The sequence below is a fragment of the Astatotilapia calliptera genome, chromosome 2 (genome assembly GCF_964374335.1).
Source record: "Astatotilapia calliptera chromosome 2, fAstCal68.1, whole genome shotgun sequence".
Classification (NCBI taxonomy): Eukaryota; Metazoa; Chordata; class Actinopteri; order Cichliformes; family Cichlidae; genus Astatotilapia; species Astatotilapia calliptera.
The window spans coordinates 3,443,149-3,468,760 of record NC_137423.1 but is presented as its reverse complement, the minus strand read 5'-3'; the positions used below and the strand labels follow the sequence as shown (position 1 = coordinate 3,468,760).

At 38.3% G+C, this 25,612-nt stretch overlaps 3 protein-coding genes across 5 annotated transcripts; 2 read left to right on the top strand and 1 right to left on the bottom strand.

Annotated features, from left to right (window-relative positions):
• Positions 1-1,153: 1,153 nt before the first annotated feature.
• Positions 1,154-4,967, top strand: LOC113009360 (uncharacterized). The gene is made up of 6 exons (XM_080289922.1): positions 1,154-1,193; positions 3,189-3,512; positions 3,587-3,943; positions 4,046-4,159; positions 4,318-4,367; positions 4,455-4,967. Exons 1-6 carry the CDS (start codon positions 1,154-1,156, stop codon positions 4,569-4,571), a joined length of 1,002 nt encoding a protein of 333 aa, XP_080146048.1. The 3' UTR covers positions 4,572-4,967.
• A 3,919-nt stretch (positions 4,968-8,886) lies between these two features.
• On the top strand, positions 8,887-10,652 carry LOC113009368 (uncharacterized). 2 transcript variants are annotated; one of them, XM_026147633.2, is made up of 6 exons: positions 8,887-8,952; positions 9,091-9,411; positions 9,500-9,856; positions 9,960-10,076; positions 10,348-10,397; positions 10,494-10,652. In XM_026147633.2, exons 1-6 carry the CDS (start codon positions 8,910-8,912, stop codon positions 10,590-10,592), a joined length of 987 nt encoding a protein of 328 aa, XP_026003418.2. In that variant the 5' UTR covers positions 8,887-8,909; the 3' UTR covers positions 10,593-10,652. The 2 variants fall into 2 exon arrangements, with proteins under 2 accessions (XP_026003418.2, XP_080165331.1); XM_080309205.1 differs by having other exon boundaries at positions 10,348-10,652.
• Positions 10,653-13,744: 3,092 nt separating this feature from the next.
• On the bottom strand, positions 13,745-18,420 carry LOC113029865 (uncharacterized). Of its 2 annotated transcripts, none has more exons than XM_026180896.2 (6): positions 18,335-18,420; positions 17,835-18,173; positions 17,409-17,747; positions 15,798-15,908; positions 14,484-14,557; positions 13,745-14,103 (listed from the first exon to the last, which is right to left on the bottom strand). In XM_026180896.2, the coding sequence occupies exons 1-6, from the start codon at positions 18,375-18,377 to the stop codon at positions 13,978-13,980; spliced, it is 1,032 nt and encodes a 343-aa protein (XP_026036681.2). In that variant the 5' UTR covers positions 18,378-18,420; the 3' UTR covers positions 13,745-13,977. The 2 variants fall into 2 exon arrangements, with proteins under 2 accessions (XP_026036681.2, XP_080165343.1); XM_080309217.1 differs by having other exon boundaries at positions 14,492-14,557.
• Between the last annotated feature and the right edge of the window lie 7,192 nt (positions 18,421-25,612).

Sequence of the window (25,612 nt, the reverse complement as noted above, 5' to 3'; positions counted from 1 at the left end):
AAGAGGAGTGAAAACAGAGCCAGAGGCAGCTTGACTACCAGCCTAATCTCTCTTCAGTGTCCCCACAGGGAGCATGTTTATTCACAATGTATATCATCATCAGAATCAGAATACTAAAAGGAAATTATGTGGTTACAGTTGCTCCAAGACAATAGCTGTAACAGACTGGATTAAATTAAATAACACAATATATTACAAAGTTAAGAAATATAAGAAATAACTCTAATATATACGAATAGCTCAATCATAAATATCCAGTATATTATAGAGGTGAAATATATATGGTTGACAACTGTAAAACTTTGTTAATTTTACTACAGAGCATGTGCAAAAATGTGTAACTATTGCACTGTGAACTGTGCATTAGATGGAGGAGTTGTACAGGGAGATTAGTGGTGCATTTGGTTAATCTCAGCCTCTCACTGAACGTGTTCCTGTGACCTGCCAGCACATAATGGAGTGGGTGGGAGGTATTGTCCAGCATTTTTTTGGACTACATCCGCCTCTCCTACACCACCTTAGGGGAGTCCAGCTCCATACTCACAACATTACTGGCCTTGTAGATCAGTTTATTGACTCTGTTGGTATCTGCCACCCACAACTCGCCACAACAGACTCATAAAAAATATTGGGCATTGTCATGTGTACTCCGAGGTATTTGTAGTCCACCACAGTGTCCACATCGACTCCCTGGATTGAAACAGGCGTCACAGGTTTGGTCCTCTTAAAGTCTAATTTCAAGTCTTTGGTCTTTGTCACGTTGAGTTGCAGATGATTTTGCTCACACCATTTACAAAGGCTTGAACCGCAGCCAGGTACTCCATCTCATCGCCCTCACTGATGCATAAAACCACCACAGAGTCATCAGAAAACTTCTGAGGATGGCAGGTCTCTGTGCAGTGGCTGAAGTCTGTGGTGTAGAGGTTGAAGAGGAAAGGGGAGAGGACAGTCCCTTGTGGTGTGCCTGTGTTGCTGCTAACCTTGTCAGACACATAATGTTGAAGACACACATGTTGTGATCTTCCTGTGAGGTAATCAACAACCCAGGACACCAGAGAGGCATCCACCTGCATTGCTGTGGGCTTATCACCCAGAAGGGTCGGCCTGATGTTATTGAAAACATGACCCTCACTGTGCTCGCTGGCTGGTCCAGATGGGCATAGAGCAGGCAGACAATGGCGTCCTCAGCTCTGGTAAGCTGGTAAGAGAACTAAAGGGGATGCTGATGTGGCCTGACAATAGGTTGGAAGCTTGTCAAGAATGACTCTTTCCAGGGTCTTCATGACGTGGAAAGTCAGTGCCACAGGCTCGAAACCCTGGAGCCACTGGGACGTGGCATCTTTGGTACAGGAACGAGGCATGATGTCATCCACCGCAATGGGACCCTCTGCAGACTCAGACTCAACATGAACAGTTTATTAAAGAATCCATAAGGCTGGGCTGCACAGGCCTTGAGGACACGGGGACTCATCCTGCCTGGCCAGCAGACTTGCCTGAGTGGAGTCTTCTCATTTGTCTTTGCATCTGGTCGTGAGTAAAAGTAATCAGTGGGAGAGGGGTGTCACGGCACTCCACACCACTCTCATGCGCTTCTGCTGGAGTTTTCACTCCAGCTATCTCCTGTAATTTTCTTTAGCCTCTCTGATCTTTCCCTTTAATAACGCCATAGACCCATTCTCACCTCCTCTCTATTGCCTGCTCGGAAGGCCCTCCTCTTGTCTTTGAGGAGCGCTTTGGTGTCTGTTAGCATTGATTTGAGCTATTGCCCTGTAAAAGCTATCCTTGAGTCTGTTTGTCCGCCACCTCAGCAAACTGAATCTCGTGCCAGACGGCAGCAGCTTAACACCCGGTGTCCTGGGTGTGTGCAATCCTGCAGGATGCTGCGTGCCCTGTGAGTGCTGTACAGGTCATTGAGGGAGGGAAGACGATGTCCGATGATATTTTGGGCCATATTAATGACCCTCTGAAGTGCCTTTTTGTGTGCCATGGTGCAGCTGGAGAACCATAGACAGATGCAGTATGTCAGCACACTTTCAATGAAGCAACAGTAGAAGACAATCAGCAGCCCCCACTTCAGGTCCACTTTTCTGAGGATTCTCAGTAAGTGGAGAAGCTGTTGGGTGTTCTTTACAACCGCCAAGGTATTTGAGCTCCATTGGAGGTCTATGTCTATGTGCACAGCCAGGGACTTGAAACTGGACAACCTTTCCACGCACTCCCCATTGATGCTGATGGGCTGTAGCACAGACTTCCTCCTTGCTGTCTCAGGTGGAGCAACTCTTGTTTGGAAGTGGAGAAGACAAACAAATGGACTGGGGTGAGTCTTAGTCAGTCTTAAAGATACACCACAGTACTCCCCCAGAAAAAAATTGGAGGTAAGGAACCTGATGGTAGTTTGAGCCAGGGATGAAAAAGAAAACCTTTTGACAAAAAAATTGATTTCATAACGACAATCATAATACCCATGATCTCTGAATAAGGGTGTACCTGGAGCTAACTAATAGAAAAAGAGCTTGCATATTGTGATTATCAAAAAAAAAATCACAAATAAAATCTTGCACTTATTATTCTATCAGTTCAGTCTGCTCTTCAACTCTTCCAAGGAAGAAATTTCATGACCTTCCCATCAAAGAAACATTGCAAATTTACTCGAAAGTGTTACAAAGTGTTACATATCTGGGGTATATCTTGTTGTATGTACCAATAATTATTATCCATGGATCCATGCTTTTTGCTTGAGAAGATGAATTACAATCACAAACTCGAATATAAATATGAAAACTGAACAATCTGAACAACTGCAACAGAAGATGAAACAGAAAAACCTCTGGTTGAGATCAATGTGACAGGAAGTGTACTTTTGAATCTATTATGTTTTAACCAATCAGAGCTATCATATGCATAGATGGTCTTACCCAGTCACTCATCTCACTTCCTTCTCTCACAGAAATAGCAATGAGGTTCCTAAAAAGGAGTAGTATCAAGATGGTGGGGTTATGGATGACATGGCTATTTCTTCATCAAGGACGTAAGGGGCTACTTTTCTCTGTTCATAAATCTGATATACGTTGTTATTGTAAAATATATATGTGTAGAGTTATAGATAATAACAATAATGTTTTTGAAATGATAACAATTTAAAAATTTTCAAGCAAAATTTTGTTTTTCTGTGTTTTGTTTCAACTCAGACTCTCTGGTGCCAGTGAACATAGTTCAACTTGGTGAAGCGGCAACCTTAACATGTGCTTTACCGAAAGAGCTGAGCAGTAAAGCAATCTACTGGTACAAGCAGAACATTGGAGAAACTCTTAAATTGATATTGGCACTGTATAAAAATACACCACCGGAATATGGTCCTGAATTTTCAAATTCAAGATTTAATGTAAATAATGATAAGAATTTTAGCAACTTGATGATTCTGAAGACAATCCAAGAGGATGAGGGAATCTATCACTGTGGAATCACAGAGTGGATTAATGCTGAATGGAGTGGGACATACCTGTTAGTGAAAGGTAATTTTGCACCCTAATTTATCAAATATCTTCTGAGCATGCTTTGAAGAATGTTTGTGTTTTGTATTATAAAGGAAACATTCAGAGGACATCAAACTACTCTGTTGTCCAGCAGCCGACAGAATCAAAACCGGACCGTACAGGAGACACAGTGACTCTTGAGTGTTCAGTCCTCTCTGAGTCTCAGAATGAGGCATGTCCAGGAGATTATAATGTCTTTTGGTTCAGAGCAGGATCACAAAAATCTCACCCAAACATCATCTACTCTGATGGAAATAGAAAAAACGAATGTGAGAAAAGATCAGAGACTCAGAAAAACTGTGTTTATCACTTCTCTAAAAATATCAGCGCTTTTGATGCTGGGACTTACTACTGCGCTGTGGCCACATGTGGAGAGATTATATTTGGAAATGGATCTTCAGTGGAACTTGGTACGATTATGAATTAAGTACTGGAATTAATACACAATAACATGTTATTCTAAAATGAGGCATAAGACTTTTTAAGAAGATTTATTTGTTTTTATTTTCCAGAACAAACAACACAATCAATATCTATCCAAATGACCTTATTAGTGTTCTTGTCCATTTCTGTCATTGGAAATGTTTTCCTCATCTTCTACCAAAGATTATGGAAACCATATAAAGGTAAGTGTTATAGAAGTTATAGTCTTTCTTAAAGGCAAAACTGACCTCATTGCACTTGGAAAATGGAAAATAAACATATATTCTATATGTACATGTCAGACAAATTCAGGAACGAATGCCACATTAAGTGCATTTTTGACCTACTGTCATATTTACAGGAACAGAAAGTGCTATATCAGGAGCACAAAATGACAAATTGCACCAAGCTGTAAGTAATAACAAATATTGTTAGTTAAAATATTGTTTTACCAGTTATTTATTACAGTTTTTGCTCATGGTTTTAATTATAAAGCAGGGTGAAGCTGATGAAGAGCTAAACTACGCCTCAATTAATTTCTCTGAAAGAAAAACAAAAGGAAGATGGAAGAGAGAGTTTGCTGAGGACAGCGCCTACTCTCAAGTTAAATGTTGAACTTCATGACAATGTTGAGCATTTCCTGAATTTTAAAAGGAACCTCATATTCTGTTATTGACCTTATATTTGAGACTTGGCAATTTGTTTGTTCCACCATTTGGGCTCTCAAAGCCTGTAACTTAGATTTATTGCATATCTGAGGGCAAAATTTGAAACTGTACGTAGTCCTTGTTTTTTTTTTAAATTTTGAATTAATAAATGTTTCTTTAATTCCTCCAATGCTTTGTATGTTTGGTCAATGGTATCTATTTGTTTCTGCTATTTTGTGACTTCAAACAACAGAACGCAAAACAGGTTAAAGCTCTTTTTTGTGCAAATTTAAAATTCTGATGTGGAAATTGAGACTGTGTTTGAGAAACATTTGACAGAATATAAAAACATAAGAAAATATCTGCATACACTCAACAAATACTTTATTACATACACCTAACCAATAGTGGGTCAAATGCAATAGTTCATTATGACATAGCCAGTATTGGGGACTGTATTCCGTTACAGTTAGCATTTAAAAAAGCGGTACTCAGGATACAGTTACTTTGCTGAAGTAAATGGATTACATGGTGGTCTTTTCCTGTTTTATATGTTAGGCTATGCCCTCTGGAAACCCAAACAAAACAGGCAATAAGAGGCTCTAATGCAGGGGTGGGTAATTCCAGGCCCCGAGGGCCGGTGTCCCTGCAGGTTTTAGATGTGTCCTTGAACCAACACAGCTGATTTAAATGGCTAAATTAGCTCCTCAACATGTCTTGAAGTTCTCCAGAGGCCTGGTAACGAACTAATCATGTGATTCAGGTGTGGTGACCCAGGGTGAGATCTAAAACTTGCAGGGACACCAGCCCTCGGGGCCTGGAATTGCCCACCCCTGCTCTAATGCCTGGGTCTCAATCTCGCGGACGATGTCACCTCTACTTGCGGCCCACATAATGACGTGAAGAAATTTATTTTTTAATTATTATTGAAAAAATGATTTAATATGAAGGCAATAGACAGAGTGTTACAGGCATAGCCCTAAAGAATGTAGCCTCATGGGCAGTGTAGTCCGTGCTGCAGGGAGAATGATAAGATAAGATAAGATAAGATAGAACTTTATTAATCCCTCGGGTGGGTTCCTCTGGGAAATTCGACTGCCATACCTGTTATGTGTCTGTGAGCGTGAGGGAGGGAGACAAAGAAGAGTCATAAAGTAAGAGTTGTTACTGACCAGAAATGGGAGAAGCATGTAAATATAATAATAACCACTGCAGCCAAAAAGAGTACCTGACGAGCCCAGTTGTAAGTAAGCTATTAAGCTATTACTAATTTGGAGCAGCCTTTTGACGCCTCTCTCTGTCTCTGTTGATCCTGACAGCAAAGTAAAAAACTATAGTTTTCAGCTACGAGCCCGACACGAACCCGACGTATTAGCCAGAGGTCCCTTTACTACAGTTCGGAGCCGCGGACTTGTTTTATATAGTTTTCTACACGAGGTCGCTGCAAAAAGTGCAGCCTTACCTCATGTCCACCTACTGTTACTCATTTTATATTAAGATTTAAAAATCTAATATGTATTGGTATGGTGAGTAACTTTCAGTAATAGTAATAAATCACGCAGCAATAGTACATCATGTAGTTTTAAAATGCATGATAATATATAATATAAGTAGTCCAAAGTATTCATAATACATTACTCTCATTGAGTAACGCAACGTAATACGATACAAAATACATTTTGGGCCATGTACTCTGTAATCTGTAATCTACATTTTAAAAGTGACCTTCCCAACACTGGACATAGCTTTAACAAGGTGCTGGAAACTTTCCTCTGTGATCTTGGTGCATATTAATGGTCCATATTAACATGATAACATCATGAAGTTGCTGAAAATCAGCTGCAACGCTTAAATGCAACTCTCCCATTCCACCACATCCCAAGGTGCTGTATTAGAATGAGATCTGGTTTAATTGCAGGTTGACTTCACTGAGTGCAGGGACATTGTGACATTGTGTGTGCTTCCTAATCAAAGTAGTCATCAGAAAATGGAAACGCTGTTGTCATAAAGGGACTGTGGCATTTTAAACTATATTTAATTGGTACTAAGCCCTAGAGTTTGCCAGGGAAATATCCCCACATCAACATGCTACCAACAGGTTGGATTGTTAAAACAAGGCAGAATAGAGCAATACTCTTGTGTTATTTACAGCAAATTAAGACTGCCAGCTGAATGTTGAAGTGGAAATTGAGATTACTCTGACTGGGCAATGTTTTGGAATCTGTTATCATCAGATTTTGATGATTCTGTGAAACTCTTTCTTGTTCGTACCTGACAGGAAGGGCACCTACCGTGGTATTCTGTTGATGTACCCCATCTATTTCAATGTGGCATCAGGAAGGCATTGTTTCCCACAGAACTGCTTCTCACTAGATATTAGGCATGGTTGTGCAGCCCATGTGGCATCAATAACCATCCCATATTCAAAGCAATTTAAATCATTTTTATGATACTTTGTCTGAATTTCAATACAGCTGAGATTACCTGCCATGTGATCGGCTGTGTCAAATGCTATAACCTTTGGGTGTGGGTGCGGGTTCTGACTATCATCTGTACTCTTTCATTAAACATGACTTCATAGTACTTGGCCTGGGTTGGGTGCATTGAGAATGTGTGATATCAAGACAGTTTTCAGGCCAGATCATTCACAGCTCCCCTTCTGTCAATGAGTGTTTTCATAATTTTAAGGACATAATTTCTAAAGGCAGACAAGAGGAAGAAGGTTTTTGTTTTTTCAGATGATGTGGCTTCTTATGCCTTCATCAAGCAGTGACCTCCAGCTCACACTGGGGCTGTTTGTAGCCAAGTGCAAAGAGGCAAAGAGAAAGTTGCTCAATCACTTTTTAATACATTTAAAAAAAACGATTGGACCAGATTAAAATATACAGTTTCATATCAAGTGGGTGTATTTTATAAAATAACTGGTTCAACTTAAAAAATCTGGTCAACCAAGTGATTTCTCATATCTACTAATGTGAAAATGTTGTCCCAAGACACTGATGACATTGATTTTGTTTTATTTTCAAACTCGACAGCGTAGGAGTCGACTGTCCCCTTTTGATGATCTGAATCCTTTTCATAAATGTTTTAATCAAAGTTTTATTCACAATAAAGTCTGAATCTTCTACACTGCCTAAGGTGATTAGTGAAGAAAACCTATGTGCTCAGATGATCAACTGCAGGATAATTTGCTCCTATACTGCCTTCTGCTGCCTGTGTTTCCACATAATATACACATGCATATAATAATGATCCGCATAAGTAATTTCACAGTGGTGAGAGGAGAGTCAGCTTTATAAGCATCTCAGTCTCTTGTGAGTCTGCTCACAGATGCACACCGACCCCCAGTGCTCAGCCTTGATATATGCTGGGACATATGCTTAGTATTTTTGTGCATCATTTCCTTATTACTACCCTGTCTTGAAATAATAAAGTATACTTATTTTGAATCCTCAGATTGGGGTGGCAGCGGCTCAGGAAAAAAGTGAGTCTTCTACCAATCAAAAGCTTAGTCATTCATTCCCCAGCTAATCTATTTTGCATGTTGAAGTATTTTTCATGAAGATGCTGCCCCTCTGGTTTCTCCCAATGTGGATGTGTCCACAAATGTTCATCATGCTGCTTAGGTGTTGGGAAAAGCGCTTGTATGAATGTTTGCATGACTGCATGGATTGAATTGGCTTGCAGTAAAAAAGCACTTTGATTGCACTTTGACTACTTTCAGTCCATTGACAGTCACAACTAAAATGTTGGTCTTATTCTGGACATGTGGTTAATGTGGGTGACTTTCGGTGGAATATCTGCTTCTAGGTAGTTTCCTATATGAATAAATAAAATACTCATTTGTTCTGTTTTCTGAAGAAGTAAAACCATGCAGCATCGTTTCATGTTGCTGTTCACGTCGTCTGAAAAACAAGATATTATGACCTCTTAGCAATGAAACATTCTGCTTTCAAATTTCCTCTGAAGTGCAGAGTTTGATGTATTTGAGGTATTTCTTGCAGTGCATATCGCAACCAAGACAACCAAGAGCAGAATTGCCATTTGCTGTTTCTGTGCTTAAGATTTAAAATTAAAATCAAACAGAGACAGTCAAACATAAAAAGTGAACAACGTGAAACCTTGCAACAGAAGATGAAAAGAGAAGATGTGTTTTTAAAAAGCTCAAAATGAGACCAGTGTGACAGGAAGTTTACTTTTGAGTCTCTTCCGTGTTAACCAATCAGATTTCTTTTATGGCCCAACCCAACATGCTCCTTTCACCAACTTAACTTACTGAAAAACCCCGAGAAGGAGCAGTGTCAAGATGGTGGTGTTATGGATGATATTACTTCTTCTTCATCATGGGAGTAAGTGCTAATTTCTTCTGTCATTTGTCATTTACGTTGAATAGATTTGTCAGGATTTATCAATAATTATGTTAATAATAATTTTAAGATATTCGTCTAAAACAAAATTTTGTTTTTCTTCATTTTGTTTTAACTCAGATTCTCTGGTTCCAGTGAAAATGGTTCAGCTTGGTGAACCAGCAACCTTAAAGTGTGATATACCCATGGAGATCAGGAGTAAAGTATACTGGTACAGGCAGAGTGTTGGGGATACACTTAAATTAATTGTGACACTATATCGAGATACAGAACCTGTGTATGCTTCTCCGTTTTTGAAATCAAGATTTTCTGCAAAGAATGCAAACAATTTTAGCAAACTGACTATTCTGGAGACAATCAAAGAGGATGAGGGAATTTATCATTGTGGAACCACAGCATGGCGTGATCTTGAATGGAGTGGGACATATTTGTTAGTTAAAGGTAATAAACAGACCAACTTTTACAAACTTTTTAATCTTTCAGAGTATTTTTTGAAGAATGTCATTGTAATACATTTTATATTATGCAGGAAACACTGAAAGGACATCAAACTATATTGTTGTACAGCAGCCGATAGAATCAAATCCACTGCGTCCAGGAGACACAGCAACTCTACAGTGTTCAGTTCTCTCTGATTCTGAGAACAAGACGTGTCCAGGAGTTAATAATGTTTTCTGGTTCAGAGCTGGATCTAATAAATCTCATCCAAACATAATTTACACTGATGGAAATAGAACTGATCAATGTGAGAAAAGATCTGACCCTCAGGATAGATGTGTTTATCGCTTCTCTAAGAACGTCAGCTCCTCTGATGCTGGGACTTACTACTGCGCTGTGGCCACATGTGGGGAGATATTATTGGGAAACGGAACTACAGTTGAACTTGGTATGATTTTGTTTTATTTGCTGGCATTTATACTAAACTATGTTAATATCAAGATAAGTTATAAGACCTTTTAAGAATGTAATTTTTGTGTTCTTTTTTGTAGAGCGAACAACACAACTCGTGTTTAATCAAATGGCAATATTAATAAGCTGTTTGGCCATTTCAGTCATTGGAAATGTTTTCCTCATCTGCAGACAAAGCATATGTAAGAAAAGTAAAGGTAAGTGTTATCTGAAGGTAAAGAGTCATGCCTTTTACAAACAAAATCTTTAAATGAGTTTTCCTATAACACCATAAGGTAAATTAATTGTTAATGAATCTGTACGACACCTCCTTCCCCACAGTGACTGCCTTTACTTTGTGTATCTGAATTTGTTTAATGCATGTATCTATGTCTATGAGTGAGATTTTTGTGACAATAAATTCACAAGGTAATATCACATTTAGTGCATTTCACTATTATAATTTATTGTTACAATGTATATTTTAAGGATACGAAAGCGCTGTGACAGAAGTCCAAACCGACAATTTGTTCCAATCAGTAAGTACGAGAAATTACAGCTGTTCAGTTCACATATGTCTAAAGAGTTCCTCATCACAATCTAAACTATGTTTGTGTGTTCTTATTATAACACAGACTGAAGCTGATATAAACTACGCTGCACTGAATTTCTCTGAACGAAAAACCAGAGGAAGAAGGAAGAGGGAGTTTACTGAGACTAGTGTCTACTCCTAAATGTTGATGAAGTATCAACATATTGAGTATGTCCTTGAAAATAAACCTGACATCCTTTTACAGAGTCTATGTTTGTGACTTTTTGGTATTGTTAGTTTCAGTCTTTGTCATAAATTTGCTTCATCACTAATGCAATTTGTGCTGTCAGTATTTGTTGTACTTGTGACATGAGTAGTTTTTTATCTGTGAAAAATGGTTGCCTTGGTTTTCACATTTAGAAGAAGATTACATTTAGTCCCTATGGGGGTAGGGTGGGGGTCAGTTTTATTTTAAGGGCTGGGGCTGGTGTTGGGATGTTTAATTACTTTGCACAAGAGTTCTTTCAGAATAAATACACATCTATGTGCTTATTTCACCTTCTGTCACTGTCCTGGATCTTCACTCAACTGTTTTGAGTTGCACTTTCTTGTTCTTAGTTAAGCGTATCCTGAGTTTCCTCAGATCTTTGTCATGTCCAGTGTGTGAATGTGCGTGTGAATGTGTGTGTGAATGGGTGGATGACTGAATGGAGTGTAAAGCGCTTTGGGGTCCATAGGGACTAAGTAAAGCGCTATACAAATACAGGCCATTTACCATTTACCATGCCGTCGTTATATCCTTCATGTTGCACACGCTCTATCAGTCAGCGTTAGCATTTCAGTAAGCCTACTCCAGTTAACTGTGCTTTATGTTTTGTCATGTTTGCCAGTGCTACCTTTTGAGTTCATGTTTGTTTGCAAAGTTCTGCATTTGGGTCCACTCTCTACCTGCCACACAGCATCCCTTGATTGAATGACGTAACAAAGAACAGGGGGAAACGGAGTACTTAAATACACACATGAGGCAATTACAAATATGGAACATAGCTGGGAAAAGCAAAGCACGGATAAACAAAGTCAGACTAATGACAGGGGAAGCAAAACTGAATGTAACACATGCAGGACAAGAGACTTTCAAACTAAAATAGGAAACTAACACAGCGTGAGACATACAGACTTGACAAAGGCAAAAAGAGAATAAACAGAGACATAACCGACTACAGAGGCAAGGCACAGAGGTACCAAACAGATGGAGACATGCCTGGGGAAACAGACTGAGAAAAACAAAGAAAACCACTATTAGAAAACCTCAGCCAACTGATGCAGTCAGACTAAAATTCAGTCTCATTAATTTATTTCCGTGAAGAAAGCAACAACACACAAGAAATATTCAGTTGCAATTACAAGATGAGTAGCCTCGTTCTCTTAGCATTGAGCCTAAACTCATGATATTATGATGGTTTCCAATGTTCAGCCAGTCCGAGTGTATGGGATTCACATGTTACTTCATTTCAGTGTTTCTTTATATTATCATTTTATAAATGTGTTGTAAGTTATTTCATCAACAGTTTGATAAAATGCACATTTTGCACACTGCTATCTGCTTGCTTGCCTTGCAACCAACATGCACTAGGTGCTAACAAAGCTATCTGTTAACCCTTTAAGACCTACCATAGAACCAAGTCTGCCAGAGCTTATATTCTATTTTTACATGCTGAGGAGCCATTTTTGGGAGCATTTCAAGTTGCTATACATCAATACAACAATTATAGCCCAGATTTTAATAATATGTATTCATTAAGTGCATAGTAATTACATAAATTGCAAAAAAGTGCAAAAAAACTACAAAAAAATTGAAAATCGTTTTTGCTTTTTTAACATATATTTCTAAAGAGAAATTTAAGAGGCTTATCCCTCAAAACTGTAAATACAAAAAAGTTTCCTACCACAGGAAATTTATTTTGAGTGACTTCATAGTTTTATTTTTGAAATACAACAATTTTTATATACTGCAGGAAAAACGAATATAAATATTATAATGCAAATTTGCAAAAAAGCAGCATATGCATCAAAATAAACTATTTCCAGCAGTGCAATATGAGTCCTAAGCATCCCAGAAATGACACAGAAAGTCATAAAGTCAAAGATAACTTTTAAAAACACCAGTATAGGCTCATGAGGCCCTGATGGTAAAAAAAACTACATTTCCGCAAAAATGACGTCACTTCCGGTTTCGGGCAGGTAATGGCGGACATGCAAAAGTTCGCGCTGACGTCTATTCCAACGTAGGAAGTGTTATGAACAGCTGATCGGATCGGCAAAGCGTGTTTCTGGAATATTATGTTTTTGTTGCTGCAAGTGCTTTTTATGCAGTTTTTGCAAAGCTATATGGGGAAGGAAACTGTGACCTAGGACAAGCTGATGGCATAAGATGTAAGTACAACTCCTCTGGTTTCATATGCAAAAAAATTATTGCGCTAGCTCACATGGTTGCAGAGCTACCGGGATTTAAAAATAGTTACGCAAAACGGAGCGTGCCCGCTCCGACCGGCTCTAAAGGGTTAATAGGTACAGAGTCTGCCAGAATATTAAATAAGGACCAAGCAATCATCAGTCTGCAGAATCTGATTGTTGTTTATGTTTTGAAACAACAAACTTTACATTATCTTAATAAGCTGTCATGTTTTCATCTTATGAGGCAGCACGGTGGCACGGTGGTTAGCACTGTTGCTGCACAGCAAGAAGGTTCTGAGTTCGATTCCAACATCAGGCCGGGGTCTTTCTGTGTGGAGTTTGCATGTTCTCCCCGTGTTTGCGTGGGTTCCCTCTGGGTACTTCGGCTTCCTCCCACCGTCCAAAGACATGCAGCTTGTGGGGATAGGTTAATTGGATAATCCAAATTGCCAATAGGTGTGAATGTGAATGGTTGTCTGTCCCTGTGTGTTGGCCCTGCGACAGACTGGCGACCTGTCCAGGGTGTACCCTGCCTCTCGCCCTATGACAGCTGGGATAGGCTCCAGCGCCCCTGAAAAAGGATAAGCGGAAGCGAATGGATGGTTTTCATCTTACATCGAAGCTGCAATCCCTATTAAGGATACGTCAAACTTAAATTTAGTATCACTTCATAATCAGTGTCAAGGTACAGTGTAGGTTCAATAATAAATTTGAAAAGAGAACCTTCAGCATTTGCCACCATCATTCTGCAGAATCCTGTAAGTAACACCCTACAAGTTGTCACACCATCTAGCTAAGTCTTGGTTTTAATCTAAAGCATATCCTCTTGTGGAATGTCATGTTCATGTCAATTTTATGTATATTTAAAGTGTCTCATGAAACATAAAGGAGAATATAAAATTCACTAACACTAAATTATGATTGATATTTATTTCAGTTTGATTTACTCAACTCAAATCTGATAGTACATAATATAAAGATCCACATAATCTTAACATATATATTTTTGATTTAAATAGCCAGCATTACAAAACATATGTCCCATCTCTAGCCTAATCTATTTTGCAGTGCTACTAACAATAATATATCAGCACGAAAATTGTTAAATATTCCTTCTTGATGAGGAGAGCATTTTACTGGTAGTCTATCATGCCAGAATATATGCTGTCATCTGGTAGCTCCCACTTATTCTTCCATTTTTTAGCTTTTCTCGAGGGGAAGTCCAGCGCCGCATAGTTGACTCCTACTTCTTCACCGTCCTGCAGATTATTAACAGAAATTAGAAGACAGAAAACAGAATTGGAATTTAATAACCATTTTAAAACAGTTTTACAATTTATATTAAACACACAGAACATAGTCATAGTTTGAAGTTGAACGTGAAGTGTGATACTGAGGCCCAGTCAAACTCTTTTCATGCCTAAACTTTACTAAATCTCCCACAGTTTACTTTTAGCAACTTTTTGAAAGGATGTGAGGTAAAGTCGATTACTACCCTGTAGTTTTGCCTGTATCTCAGTATGTCTCGGTTTTCTCATAGAAAATGCTAGCTGTGTGTTTCAGCCCTAAGAATCTGCATCTGTCCAGTGTAGGATGCTAACATTATGATCATGTTTTTTGCAGTATTTACAATATGTACCACATTACTCAGTTGATCTGCAGTTGATCTACCCTGGTCATTGATTGGAGGCTGAGTGGAGACGGTTTCTCCTCCTGTTCAGAAAAAGAAAACATTAAGAGTGATTTATTTTTAAAGCCTTTTAGGTCAGATCCAAGAAGCTAATTATCAAGATTATAGTAATACTGCATAGGGCATCCATTTGCTCTAAAAACAGCTTCATTCATGGAAACATTCATTTGAGAGTTTAGTCTTTCCTAAATGAAGCTTATAAGGAAGCTCTGTAGTCACACTTATGTTTGCTTCCTGGGTATTTGCTGGTTAGTTTATGCTTTACATCACTTCCACTTTCCCACACTACCATTGTTCCAATGCTGACATCACTGGTCTGGTCCAATCATCTTTCTGTCCACCTTCTTCAGGCCATTCAGCCTCCACTCCGCATACATTAAATCTCACTGTTAATCTGTCATCCTGCCTTGCAAACACCTTTGTGAAACCCACCTCCTCCCTATCCCTGCCTCTCTCATGTCCAGCCAACTTTCCATCTTCATCTCCACCACCAGCGTTTCATTCTGCTGCAATGGGGCATCAGAGTCCAATCTCCAAATAGTTTAAGTGAATTCTGCATATCAATAAATCATTTTTAATTCCTTATTGAGCTTGTACCTGAAGATTCATACTGCTAAACTCTTGCTTTACCACTTCTGAAATAGACTATTAGATTAAAATCTGTCTGCTGAAATGACTGCTTAGGTCAAGTGGAGTCATTGTCATGCTAATGAAAGCAGTTTGAAAGCACTTGTGCTTAACGTTTGAGTAATCTATGTTTTTGACTCATCCAGAAAGTCGCCACTTAAAGTTTGGTGACATAGACTCACACGGCAGGTCTGATCGATCCATGCAGTTGATAATAATTCTAATTCTGACCAAAATGTATCACGCCGTGCATTACTGGGTGCAGAGCACAGGACTGCAGTTCAACATGGTGTCTGTTAGATTTTGTTCCAAGTTACAGTTTCCTACAAAGAACCAACTCTATTTTAAGATATTTTGTTTAATACATAGCTATGTCCTGGTTTTAGTAGCATTTCTTAATGCTTTATCATGTGATTCGTTAGTAATTTTCTCCTATCAGCTAAGATAAGGAAACTTACAGTTCAGTAGCAAAGCCTTGTTGAGTCCAAAGCTGTGTTGAATTTCTGATGTGAAACATTAAGGCAGTTCTAAAGGCAACCGGTACTAGCAAGGTAACTATTACTGTATACTAATGTTATACTATTAATGTGTATACACACAAATGTGGTGTAATGGAAATGTGATGCACCACTGTACCTTTGGACTGTTCACAAGTTGGCTTCTTTTTTCTGGAGACAATCAGACCAAAATTTACAAGCACAGAGAAGATCAGCAGCGTCACAAGCACAGCACTGAGCGGGAACTCATCTGGAACGAGAAAACATCCCAGCAGACACTTTACATCCCATTTATGTAATTGTGTACTAGCGCACATCTACATGACTCACTGTTAGACCCAATTAAATTTCATGCAGATGGCTTTTATTGATTTATATTAATTACTAATATTTTACTCATTACCAAGTTAATAACAATAAAAAATAAAATCATTCTCTCCTCGTAGTTTATGGAAAATTGCCTACAGACAATGTTTTTTCTCATCAACCTCAGCTGCACTTTTTTTAACTACACAACAGAGTGTATTGCAATCCAAGGTTCATGGATAATGAATTATGTTGAGCTGAAAGTAAAAGTTTTCAGCATCAGTAAGGCAGATGTCTTTAGACTTGACTTTATCACCACGGTAACATACGATAAAAACACAATCTTGTCTGTAGCAGGTTATATTAGTTTCATTTCGCTGAAAGTCCAATATTTTAGCTAATTATCTTTAGTGAAAGTAAGCTTTAAGAGCAATAAGGATTATCGACTGAAGGAAAACATTTTATACACATGTCACTTGTTAGGTCGTATCATAATAACACCACCATATGAAACTGAAGTTAAAGTAGTACTGCTTGTGTGACATATATGACTTATTTTTATGTTTTGTCTTAATGCTTCCAGGTGTTTTTACATAGCTGCAATTAGAGCTAATAGAGCTCAAGTAAAAGAAAATTATCAGTTACATTTGTTAAGTACTACATTCCTTTTCCCCCCATTCCTCTAATAATGTTCTGATTGGACAAGTTTTTTTAATTGTGTCCCCTTTGTGTAATTGTGCAGAGGTTAAATCTAGGTTAACAGAAAAAGATGAACATGATACCTGTTATCTCTGACTAGATTTTAGGTTTTCTCAAATCCAGCTACCACAAAGAAGGCCTGGCTATGTTCAGCTTGCTTCATAGTGCAACCCTCTACTGAACATCAACACGTTATTATTTAGCTGTTCCAAGTATGGCTTCACAGATCTTTAATGGGGTTTTCAAAAAACCAAAACTAATACTAGTATTCTGTATTCTTTATTTTATTATGAAGCGTTGTATTTTGAGATTGTATTGCATCCTAAGTGTTTGTGGCCTCTAGCTTGACATACTTAAAATAAAACCATCTAAACTAAATGCATATAACAATATGGACAGCTAAGATGCAGAGGCCTTTAGGTGACACAGAACGCTGCAGGAAATGAGTAGAAAACATTCACATAAAAGAACAGAAAAAGAACAAAGACAGCAAAGGCAACAAAGGCAGCAAAATGGCACCTGCAATATGACAAACACAAACAGGCTGCGGGCTGTAAGCCTTGAGAACATTATATGTTTATATAATGTATTTAGAATTGTCAGAACCTCAAGCTGATCTAGGTAGAGTTGCTTTATTAGAGGCCTGAAACTAGCATCTGAAGACTTCCAGTATATATTCACAGAAATACAGGCAACAATGATCACTATAAATAATAATATTTTAAATAAGACTTTAAAAACATACTTGTCACCACTTTTGTTCCTTCACCAAACAGGATCTCACTGCATGTGACAACAGCACAGTAGTACGTCCCAGCATCAGATGAGTTTGTTACAGTTTTGGACAGACTGTAGTCACATCTCCCGTCCTCTTTATTTCTGAGACTGCCGTGGTAAATGACGCCTGGATGGGATTCTGATCCACCTTTGAACCAGTGCACTTTGTCTTCATCTGGACACTGATCTGTGTCATTCTCGTTCTTGGAGAGGAGCGAACACTGCAGAGTCATTGTATCACCCAGCTTGACTGACTCCATGTCTGGAGTTTGTTTCACAGTTACAGATTTAAGTTGAGTTTTAGGATCTGTGTGATTCACAAAAATACATGTCTGTATTTGGTTTGATTTTGACACAGATATAGAAAGAAAACAATAAAATGAATATACTTTACCTTTCACTGCCAAAATTGTGCCATTTATAAATTCTGGTTCATATACCGATCCTGCATGACAGAGGTAAGTTGCTTCATCTTCTTTGCTTACATTTCTTATGATAAGAGAATACACATGACCTACTTTTGTGGCACTGAATCTTGAGTTGTTAAATTGTCCACTGAGGGATATTCTTCCATAAGTTCCTTTAGCAACTGTTTCAAGCAAGTATCCAAAATTCAACTTATACCAGTAAGAAAACTCTGCATTATTTTTCACATATGTCAGATTCACATCATCTCCAAGTTTAGCCTCATGTAAAGACATCTGCTGAGGAATCTCTCTCATTTCAATCAAAGCTGAAGAAAAGAAACCAACAGTAGCAGTTAGAACATGACAGGACAAAATACTTAAAAATATGTATAATCATCATGCAGTTTAAAATATTACAGAGCCTTATACAATTTGTCTTATATGATTTACAATGCTACATCCCACAGTACAGAAAAAGTAAACTCACACAATGTACTTAGAAGAATCAAAGGAACCAGTCTTCCGATCATTGTGGTACCTCAACCTTCTCTTGCACAACTGATGTCTTCCCACTCAAAGGAAGATTTAGTCACAAGAGGATCAAGGTTTAGAAAGTCGAAATCACAGTGATTGGCTGAAACACAGAAAATGCACTTCCTGTAATATTTTACAAGCCCTTTACGGTGAATATAGGCTGTTCTGTTTGTTTTCAAAGATAATTCTCCAGGAAGAGTAACATAATCTGCATTTGAAAACCTGAATTATATATACATGGAAATACAGTTGTATTCAAAACAAAATTGTGTTTTAGTTTGTTTATGATGAACAATCCACACAAGATAACCACAGAAATCTTGAGCAGATAGTTTTACCAATCATTTGAACAAAGATTTAGGAGACTATGATTATCCTCATACCCTCAAACACCAATGAACAACAACTGACAGTTTTTTTTTTATTAAAATAATATACTTTTTATTATTTTATTATATCTCATCTCACACCCTGAAGTTGACCTTACACTTTCCATAATTTACATACCAACCATGCAAGCAAAACCATCCTTATACCCAAATTACTTAAATTTAGTATCCAGACTTAAAAAATGCAGAGAGCCACAACTAAATAAATAATGATCAATCAAACAAAGTTAGGTTGGTTGTGCCCAACAGCAGATCCTCTTTGCATTTGCTGTGACTGACAAACTCAACTGGATAGTTGCTTTCAGATGTAGCTACAATACTGCACACATGTAAGATGTAAATACCCTATTAGAAGGTTTGTTCACTAAAAAGATTAACTTTGTTTTAGTCATTTTTTATGTTTTGTTTGAGCATCTGAAACAACAGCAAAGCCTGAGTTGTCTATCTGTAATCAAAAAGATCAGCACTCCCCTCATTGACCAAAGCAGTACAAGAGATCTATAATGCCTTACATTTGTTTTTGCGGGGATCAGAATGAGTGTAAGCAAAACTTATCTCAACTTTTATCTGCAGTGCAGCTGTTTGCTTCCTGCAACTCTCCGTCTCAGTCACACAGCCCAGCCCAACGTTTTTTGTCCCTTATATGCGTGAATTAATAATCTTGCTATCAATTGTGCAAAGAAAGTATAATATTATAGCAAACCTACATTTTATTTCCCTCTATGCTGGCGTTGTCTCATGGCAATCCATGTGACAGTAATTGTTTCATACATTCAGTAAGCTAACCGTTAACTTCGGTCTCAAGAAATAACTTCTCATACACAGCATGTTCTGATCTTTCTCTAAGCAGCTTTTGTTTTATTCATTGTTTTCTAAACCCACTCAAATAAAGCAAAGCTTAATATTAAAGCAGTATAAATGGAGGTGTAATTCATTATTTACATGACTGAGTTTAACTGCCAACTCTTGTCCAAGAACATGAATCATTGGATTAAATTTTGTATAATACTAAGTGCTTTGCGACTTTGTTTTCAGTGCAGTTGTCTACTGTGGTTACTGACGCTACTGGACTCCCACTCAAAAACAAATATGTAATGAAGTAAAATACTGGTGTTTGTCTTTGGGTTTGTTAGGTTTCGGGTGGTTTAGGGTATAATTTCAGTATTTTCAAGAATCCTGTTAATTCTTGTAACTTAGCTTTTGTATGTGAAATGAATAAAGTTTGTTCCTTTTTACCCTTTCAAGCTATGTGTGGATGTTAGTTTGATTTTAATTTATAAACTTTTGTGATTTTTCAAAACCTGCACCACATATTGACTAAAATATTTCCATAGTGCAAATCAATTGCTTTATTGCTGAAATGAAAGATGAAACTTTGAATGAAACTGAAATAAAGCGTGAGAAATAAATGCGGCTTATGATATTAAAGTTCTTCTTTGGAGCAAAAGGAGATCAATTAACTAAACTCATGTTTTGATGGTTAAAGTTCACTGTACACATGCTGGTTGGTGGGCCTTACCACTTCAGAGCAGAATGGTAATCCTCTAATCTCAGGAAATGAGACATGAGACACTACAGGTTACATAAATAAATAATGAAACCCCAGTGTTTGAGTTTTATTGTATTTTGCTTTCCACTTGTGTTCTAGTTTCAGTTTAATTGACCTTATTAAGTGCTACGATGCCTAGGTTGCTGTGTTAGTCCTTTGCTTTGTAGATCTTTTTGTGTCTTCTCCCCTGTTCTAAGTCTCCCTGCTTCATGTCTACCTGTCATGTTTCATGTCTCTGTGGTCAAATTCCTGTCATGTCTCGTAATGTTTCCTGTTTATTTTGGAAGTCTTGTTTCCATGTTCTATGTACTTAGTTTTCACTTCCACTGTGGCATCATTATGTTCATCCTAGTCAGCTGTTTCCTCATGTGTCTCCACTTCCCCCGGTCACCTCATGTGTGTATTTAAGCTCACAATCTTCCTGCGTTCAGTGTGGTGTCGTCTGTGTTCCCTCCCCCATGTCTCATTTTAGACTTCATAGTGTCCCTTCATGTTTCATAGTATTATCAGTCTTCATAGCTTTCATTGTCTCTCTAGTCTTGTCACAGTTTATTCATAGTTGTCTCAGTTTGGTCTCAGCCTGTTTGCTTTATTTTTGTATGCTTAAGTATCAGCCCCCAAAAAAGGCTCATTTTTCGTTAAAGTTAATTCCGTCTCCTCGTCAGTGTCCGCACTTGGGTCCTCCACTCATTCTTTACTCGGTCTGCCTCCCGCAGACCGTGACCACAAATTCCTATTTTATTTAAATAAACATGTACTGAGAAAATGTCAGGTTTAAGTAATACATGGATTTTGAATGTATGTAAAAATAAAACATGATGATTAAAATGTGGAAGTGAGTGAGAGAGAGTGAGTGGACTGAAAGAGTAGGCTTTAGGATATTTGCTTTTTCTCCAATTGAGTTTCTGAATTTCTGAGTGAACTTCCTGAAAACCATCAGTCTTTTAGACCACATCCCCACAAGACTGAAAAGGAAGTCATACCACTGATCAACGCGTTAATCTCTATTTATCAGCTATGTACCACAGGCCTTCAATATGGCAGTAGTTAAAATTTCACTTACATGTCATTACTTGACACTGTGTCAGTTATAGGCCAATCTCAAACCTTACCTCTTATCTCAAAAATTCTTGAAAGGGTAGCTAACTGATCATCTGCTGAGGGATGGTTTATTTGAAGATTTCCAATCAAGTTTCAGAGCTCATCACCGTAACAAAACAGAATTTGTGAACGTTACAAATGATCTTCTTATGGCCTGTGACAGTCGATTCATCTCTGTGCTCATCCTGTTGACGATAATATTTTACTTCAGCAATCATAGCATGCTGTAGATATTGAAGGTTCTGCACTGCAGTGGTTTGAATCACATCTATCTAATAGACTCAGGATCAGTTGAAGACATAACATACGGCCGAAAAATGGCCGAAAAGGCAGAACTGAACTGAACCCAAACGCAGAAACCCAAAGCGGAGGTGGCACAGTGTTTAACAATGTTTATTGATCTAGCACTGGTTGAACTTGACAGTAGCTGGAAACAGTGGGAGAGCTATGGTACAAGAAAACAAGGTAAGTAAAGCATGTCGCAACAAGAACATGGAGCATGGAGAGCCGATTACCAACTGCCAGTGAAGGAACGTCAGCGTAGAGCTTAAATCTCTCCAGCCTGATCGCCTCAGATCAGCTTCAGGTGAGTGGAACTGCTGAAGAGATGACAGCCCTGCCAAGGAAACTCAAGAACCTGGTGGGAATTTCCAGCCAATCATATCGTGACAGCATATATATTCACTGCTACGTGGATAGCACCCAAATGAATCTACCCATGAAGCCAGATAACACACACCAATTGGTTGAACTGCAGTGTACTGCAGGAACATCTTCAAGATATAAAGATCTTGATGACGCCTAATTTTCTGCTTTTATATTCAGATAAAGCTGAAGTTATTGGTAGTTTTTGACCGGGATGTGTCCTTCAATGTGTATAATAAACAAATATATAGGACACATCCAGCACACATCCTGTCTTAGAGTGATGCTGAAATAGTAGTTCATGCATTTATTACTTCAAGGCTGGACTATTGCAATTCATTTTTATCAGGATGCCCTAAAAACTCTGTGAAAAGCAAGAACTAACAGGGACTAGAAAGAGGAAGCATATTTCTCCTATGCTGGCTTCTCTTCTCTTCTCTTCTCTTCTCTTCTCTTCTCTTCTCTTCTCTTCTCTTCTCTTCTCTTCTCTTCTCTTCTCTTCTCTTCTCTTCTCTTCTCTTCTCTTCTCTTCTCTTCTTGGCTTCCTGTTAAATCCAGAATTAAATTTAAAAATCTGTCTCCTCACACACAAGGTCTAGAATAATCAGGCCCCATCTTATCATATAACCTTATAGTACCATATCACCCCAATAGAGCACTTCGCTTTTAGACTGCTGTTGTACTTGTCGTTCCTAAGATATTTAAAAGTAGTATGGGAGGCAGGGCTGCGTTGTCGTTGGGAATATGACCCCCTATGAGCAAGCACTTTGGGGACAGTAGGAAGAAACCTCCTGCAGAACGGGGCTCAGGGAGGGGAGGCTGTCTGCTCTGACTGGTTGGGGCAAGAGAAGGAAGACAGGATAAAAGACACGCTGTGGAAGAGAGCATGAGATTAATAACAAGTATGATTCAATGCATAGAGGTCTACTTACAAAGTGCTCTAGTGCGAAGTGCTCTAATAGGGTGATATGGTACTACAAGGTCATTAAGATAAGATGGGGCCTGATTATTTAAGACCTTGTATGTGAGGAGCAGGATTTTGAATTCAATTCTTGATTTAATGGGGAGCCAATGAAGGGAAGCCAATATAGGAGAAATCTGCTCTCTCTTTCCAGTCCCTGTCAGGACTCTTGCTGCAACACTTTGGATTAACTGAAGGCTTTTCAGGGAGTTTTTAGGACTTCCTGATAATAATGAACTACAGTCGTCCAGCCTGGAAGTAATATTTGCATGAACTAGTTTTTCAGTGTGACTCTGAGACATGAAATGTTCTTATTTTAGAGATATTGTGCAAATGGAAGAAAGCAGTCCTATATATTTGTTTAATATGTGCATTGAAGGACAACTGAAGCGAAAGGTACAGTGGGTAGATTAACCACAGAACCCAGTCACTCAATTAAGCAACCAGGCTGGTGAGTCACCTGTAAGGTCACAATTTGCCTCCAATCATTCTGATGCACAGATAAATATACGTGACACTAATTAAGGACAAAGACACATAGTGAAATTAAATGCAAAACAGAGGAGACTTTTAACTACAAAATGAATTAAGAAGTAATTCAAATTGGAAACATCTCAGAGAGACTTGACAAAAAGACAACACAAAGCAGGCCGATCTAATAAATACTGGAAAATGAGTTAGTAGAAAGCAGAATACAGACATATGAACAGAACTCAGAATGCAAAAACATAGAAACAATAAAAAAATCATCTTTAGATAACAATGAGAAACAGCCAGTGTGTGAATGTGTGTGTGAATGACTGAATATAGTGTAAAGTGCTTTGGGGTCAATAGGGACTAAGCAAAGCGCTATACAGGCCATTTACCATAAAACTCTAAGTAACCCAACAAAAACCCACAGTATGACATGTACAGGTGCAATTCTGAAGAGTGTGAACCCTGTTGCACAGATAAAGGAATCATTCAGATGTTGCAAATGTTTTATCGTTGCTTAATCAGGACTCTGCAGAATTCACAAATTTTTGCATGACAGGTGCATAGACAGGAATCTTTTATGTGTGGAGAATATTGCTCTCGCTTGATGCATGTAAACTAGTTAACAATGACCAATGCACATGCAACTGTGCAGATACAGTTTGACAAAATCAACAAGGCTCTTGTACTTTCATTTCAAAGCACTGTGGTATAGGTACGTCAGCGTCTGTGAGAGAACAAGCAAAGCCACATGTGGCGGCTGAACTGTGCGATGCAGGCTGTGGCTGGCTACTTCTCTGCTTCCGACACCCCGCCAAAACCTGTTTACTCAGAACGCATATGAATTTTGGTATCAACAGGATATGTAGCTCACTGAAAACAAGCCTCGGCAAGCTATTTTTAGCTGTAACTGTTAACCTGATAGTTTTCAGATCTGCTGTACTGGACATTGTTTAATTAATGCATTAATGCAGAGGAGTACAAAAAGAACTGCTTTCAATCACAAACTCCACAGAAGTACAGCTGTGCTAAATATCGAAATAAAAATAATTTCAGTCACGTTTTGAGAGTTAAAATGTGATGATGTTAAATATGTAACATATAAAGTTTAATCGATCAAAGGTCAGAAGAGGTTTGCAGACCACCAGGTTAACTTGGGTGTGATTGGGGAGAAAGTGAAGACAGATATTAGAAACCACAATGATTGCTGTCTGGTTTCTTATGAGGTGGGTCAGGGGATCAAAATATTTGCAGACCCACCAACCACAGTTTGGTTAAAAGTGAACAACCTTTGATTTTTAAACACTGTTCAAGTTTAGTTCATTTACCACAACAGGCTTCATAATATGTACAACATACTCTATGCTTTGAGAGTCTTGGTTTTGAAAAGCAAAAGCCTTTAACCCAATTCATACTGAGTAAAGGAAACTCATATAATCAGTATGAATTTGGAACCAACTGAATGGCTCAGAAATGATAGCTTAACCTTTGAACTCTGTATGATGTTGTCAGGTACCAGCTGTGTTTTCCTGTTGTGTGCAATGTGTTCTTTAGCACTGGTGCTCTGACCCTCCAGTCGTGGCCACTGATAACAGCCACATTTACCAAACCTGCAACGTCCTCATTAGGAAACTGGAGGGGAGGTGGTTAGGGTTATTTCTGTTAAGAATTTGTGTTTCACTTCAACTTCCAGATAAATTATAGACACTATATGCAGCTAGATTAAAGTTAGTGAAATGTTATAGTTTGAGTTAAAACACGTGCAACTGCCCTCCCTCACATATGCCATAGCAAATGGGCCTTGCAGTACACATGCCACATGACGCTTTGCATGCAAATTAGCCATTTTAGTAGCTTTGACAAATACTAATTGGCACCCCAGAGATAAGAATAAGATATAGCTAGTATTAAGGGACTATAATATCAGATAGCGATTTGCACAACTGATGGCTTCCTGTCTGTTGGCATCTCAAAACTTCAAGATAGGCACTAATCAGTTATTTAATATACTAATGTTTGTGGACGCTGTGCATAACATGGCTTACAACATAACTATGTTGCGTGACTAAGCAGTGCATTGCTTTTTCTAAACAAGTTATGAAGGAAACCACA

Bases quoted from the DNA above. Each gene is read 5' to 3' on its own strand.
- LOC113009360 (XM_080289922.1), top strand. From the start codon at position 1,154: ATGGGCATAGAGCAGGCAGACAATGGCGTCCTCAGCTCTG. The intron at 1,194-3,188 runs GTAAGCTGGTAA...GTTTCAACTCAG, and splicing joins CAATGGCGTCCTCAGCTCTG to ACTCTCTGGTGCCAGTGAAC. The intron at 4,368-4,454 runs GTAAGTAATAAC...ATTATAAAGCAG, and splicing joins ATGACAAATTGCACCAAGCT to GGTGAAGCTGATGAAGAGCT.
- LOC113009368 (XM_080309205.1), top strand. From the start codon at position 8,910: ATGGTGGTGTTATGGATGATATTACTTCTTCTTCATCATGGGA. The intron at 8,953-9,090 runs GTAAGTGCTAAT...GTTTTAACTCAG, and splicing joins ACTTCTTCTTCATCATGGGA to ATTCTCTGGTTCCAGTGAAA. The intron at 9,857-9,959 runs GTATGATTTTGT...TCTTTTTTGTAG, and splicing joins CGGAACTACAGTTGAACTTG to AGCGAACAACACAACTCGTG.
- LOC113029865 (XM_026180896.2), bottom strand. From the start codon at position 18,377: ATGATCGGAAGACTGGTTCCTTTGATTCTTCTAAGTACATTGT. The intron at 17,748-17,834 runs GTAAAGTATATT...TGAATCACACAG, and splicing joins CACAATTTTGGCAGTGAAAG to ATCCTAAAACTCAACTTAAA. The intron at 14,558-15,797 runs GTACAGTGGTGC...TTTTCTGAACAG, and splicing joins AACTTGTGAACAGTCCAAAG to GAGGAGAAACCGTCTCCACT.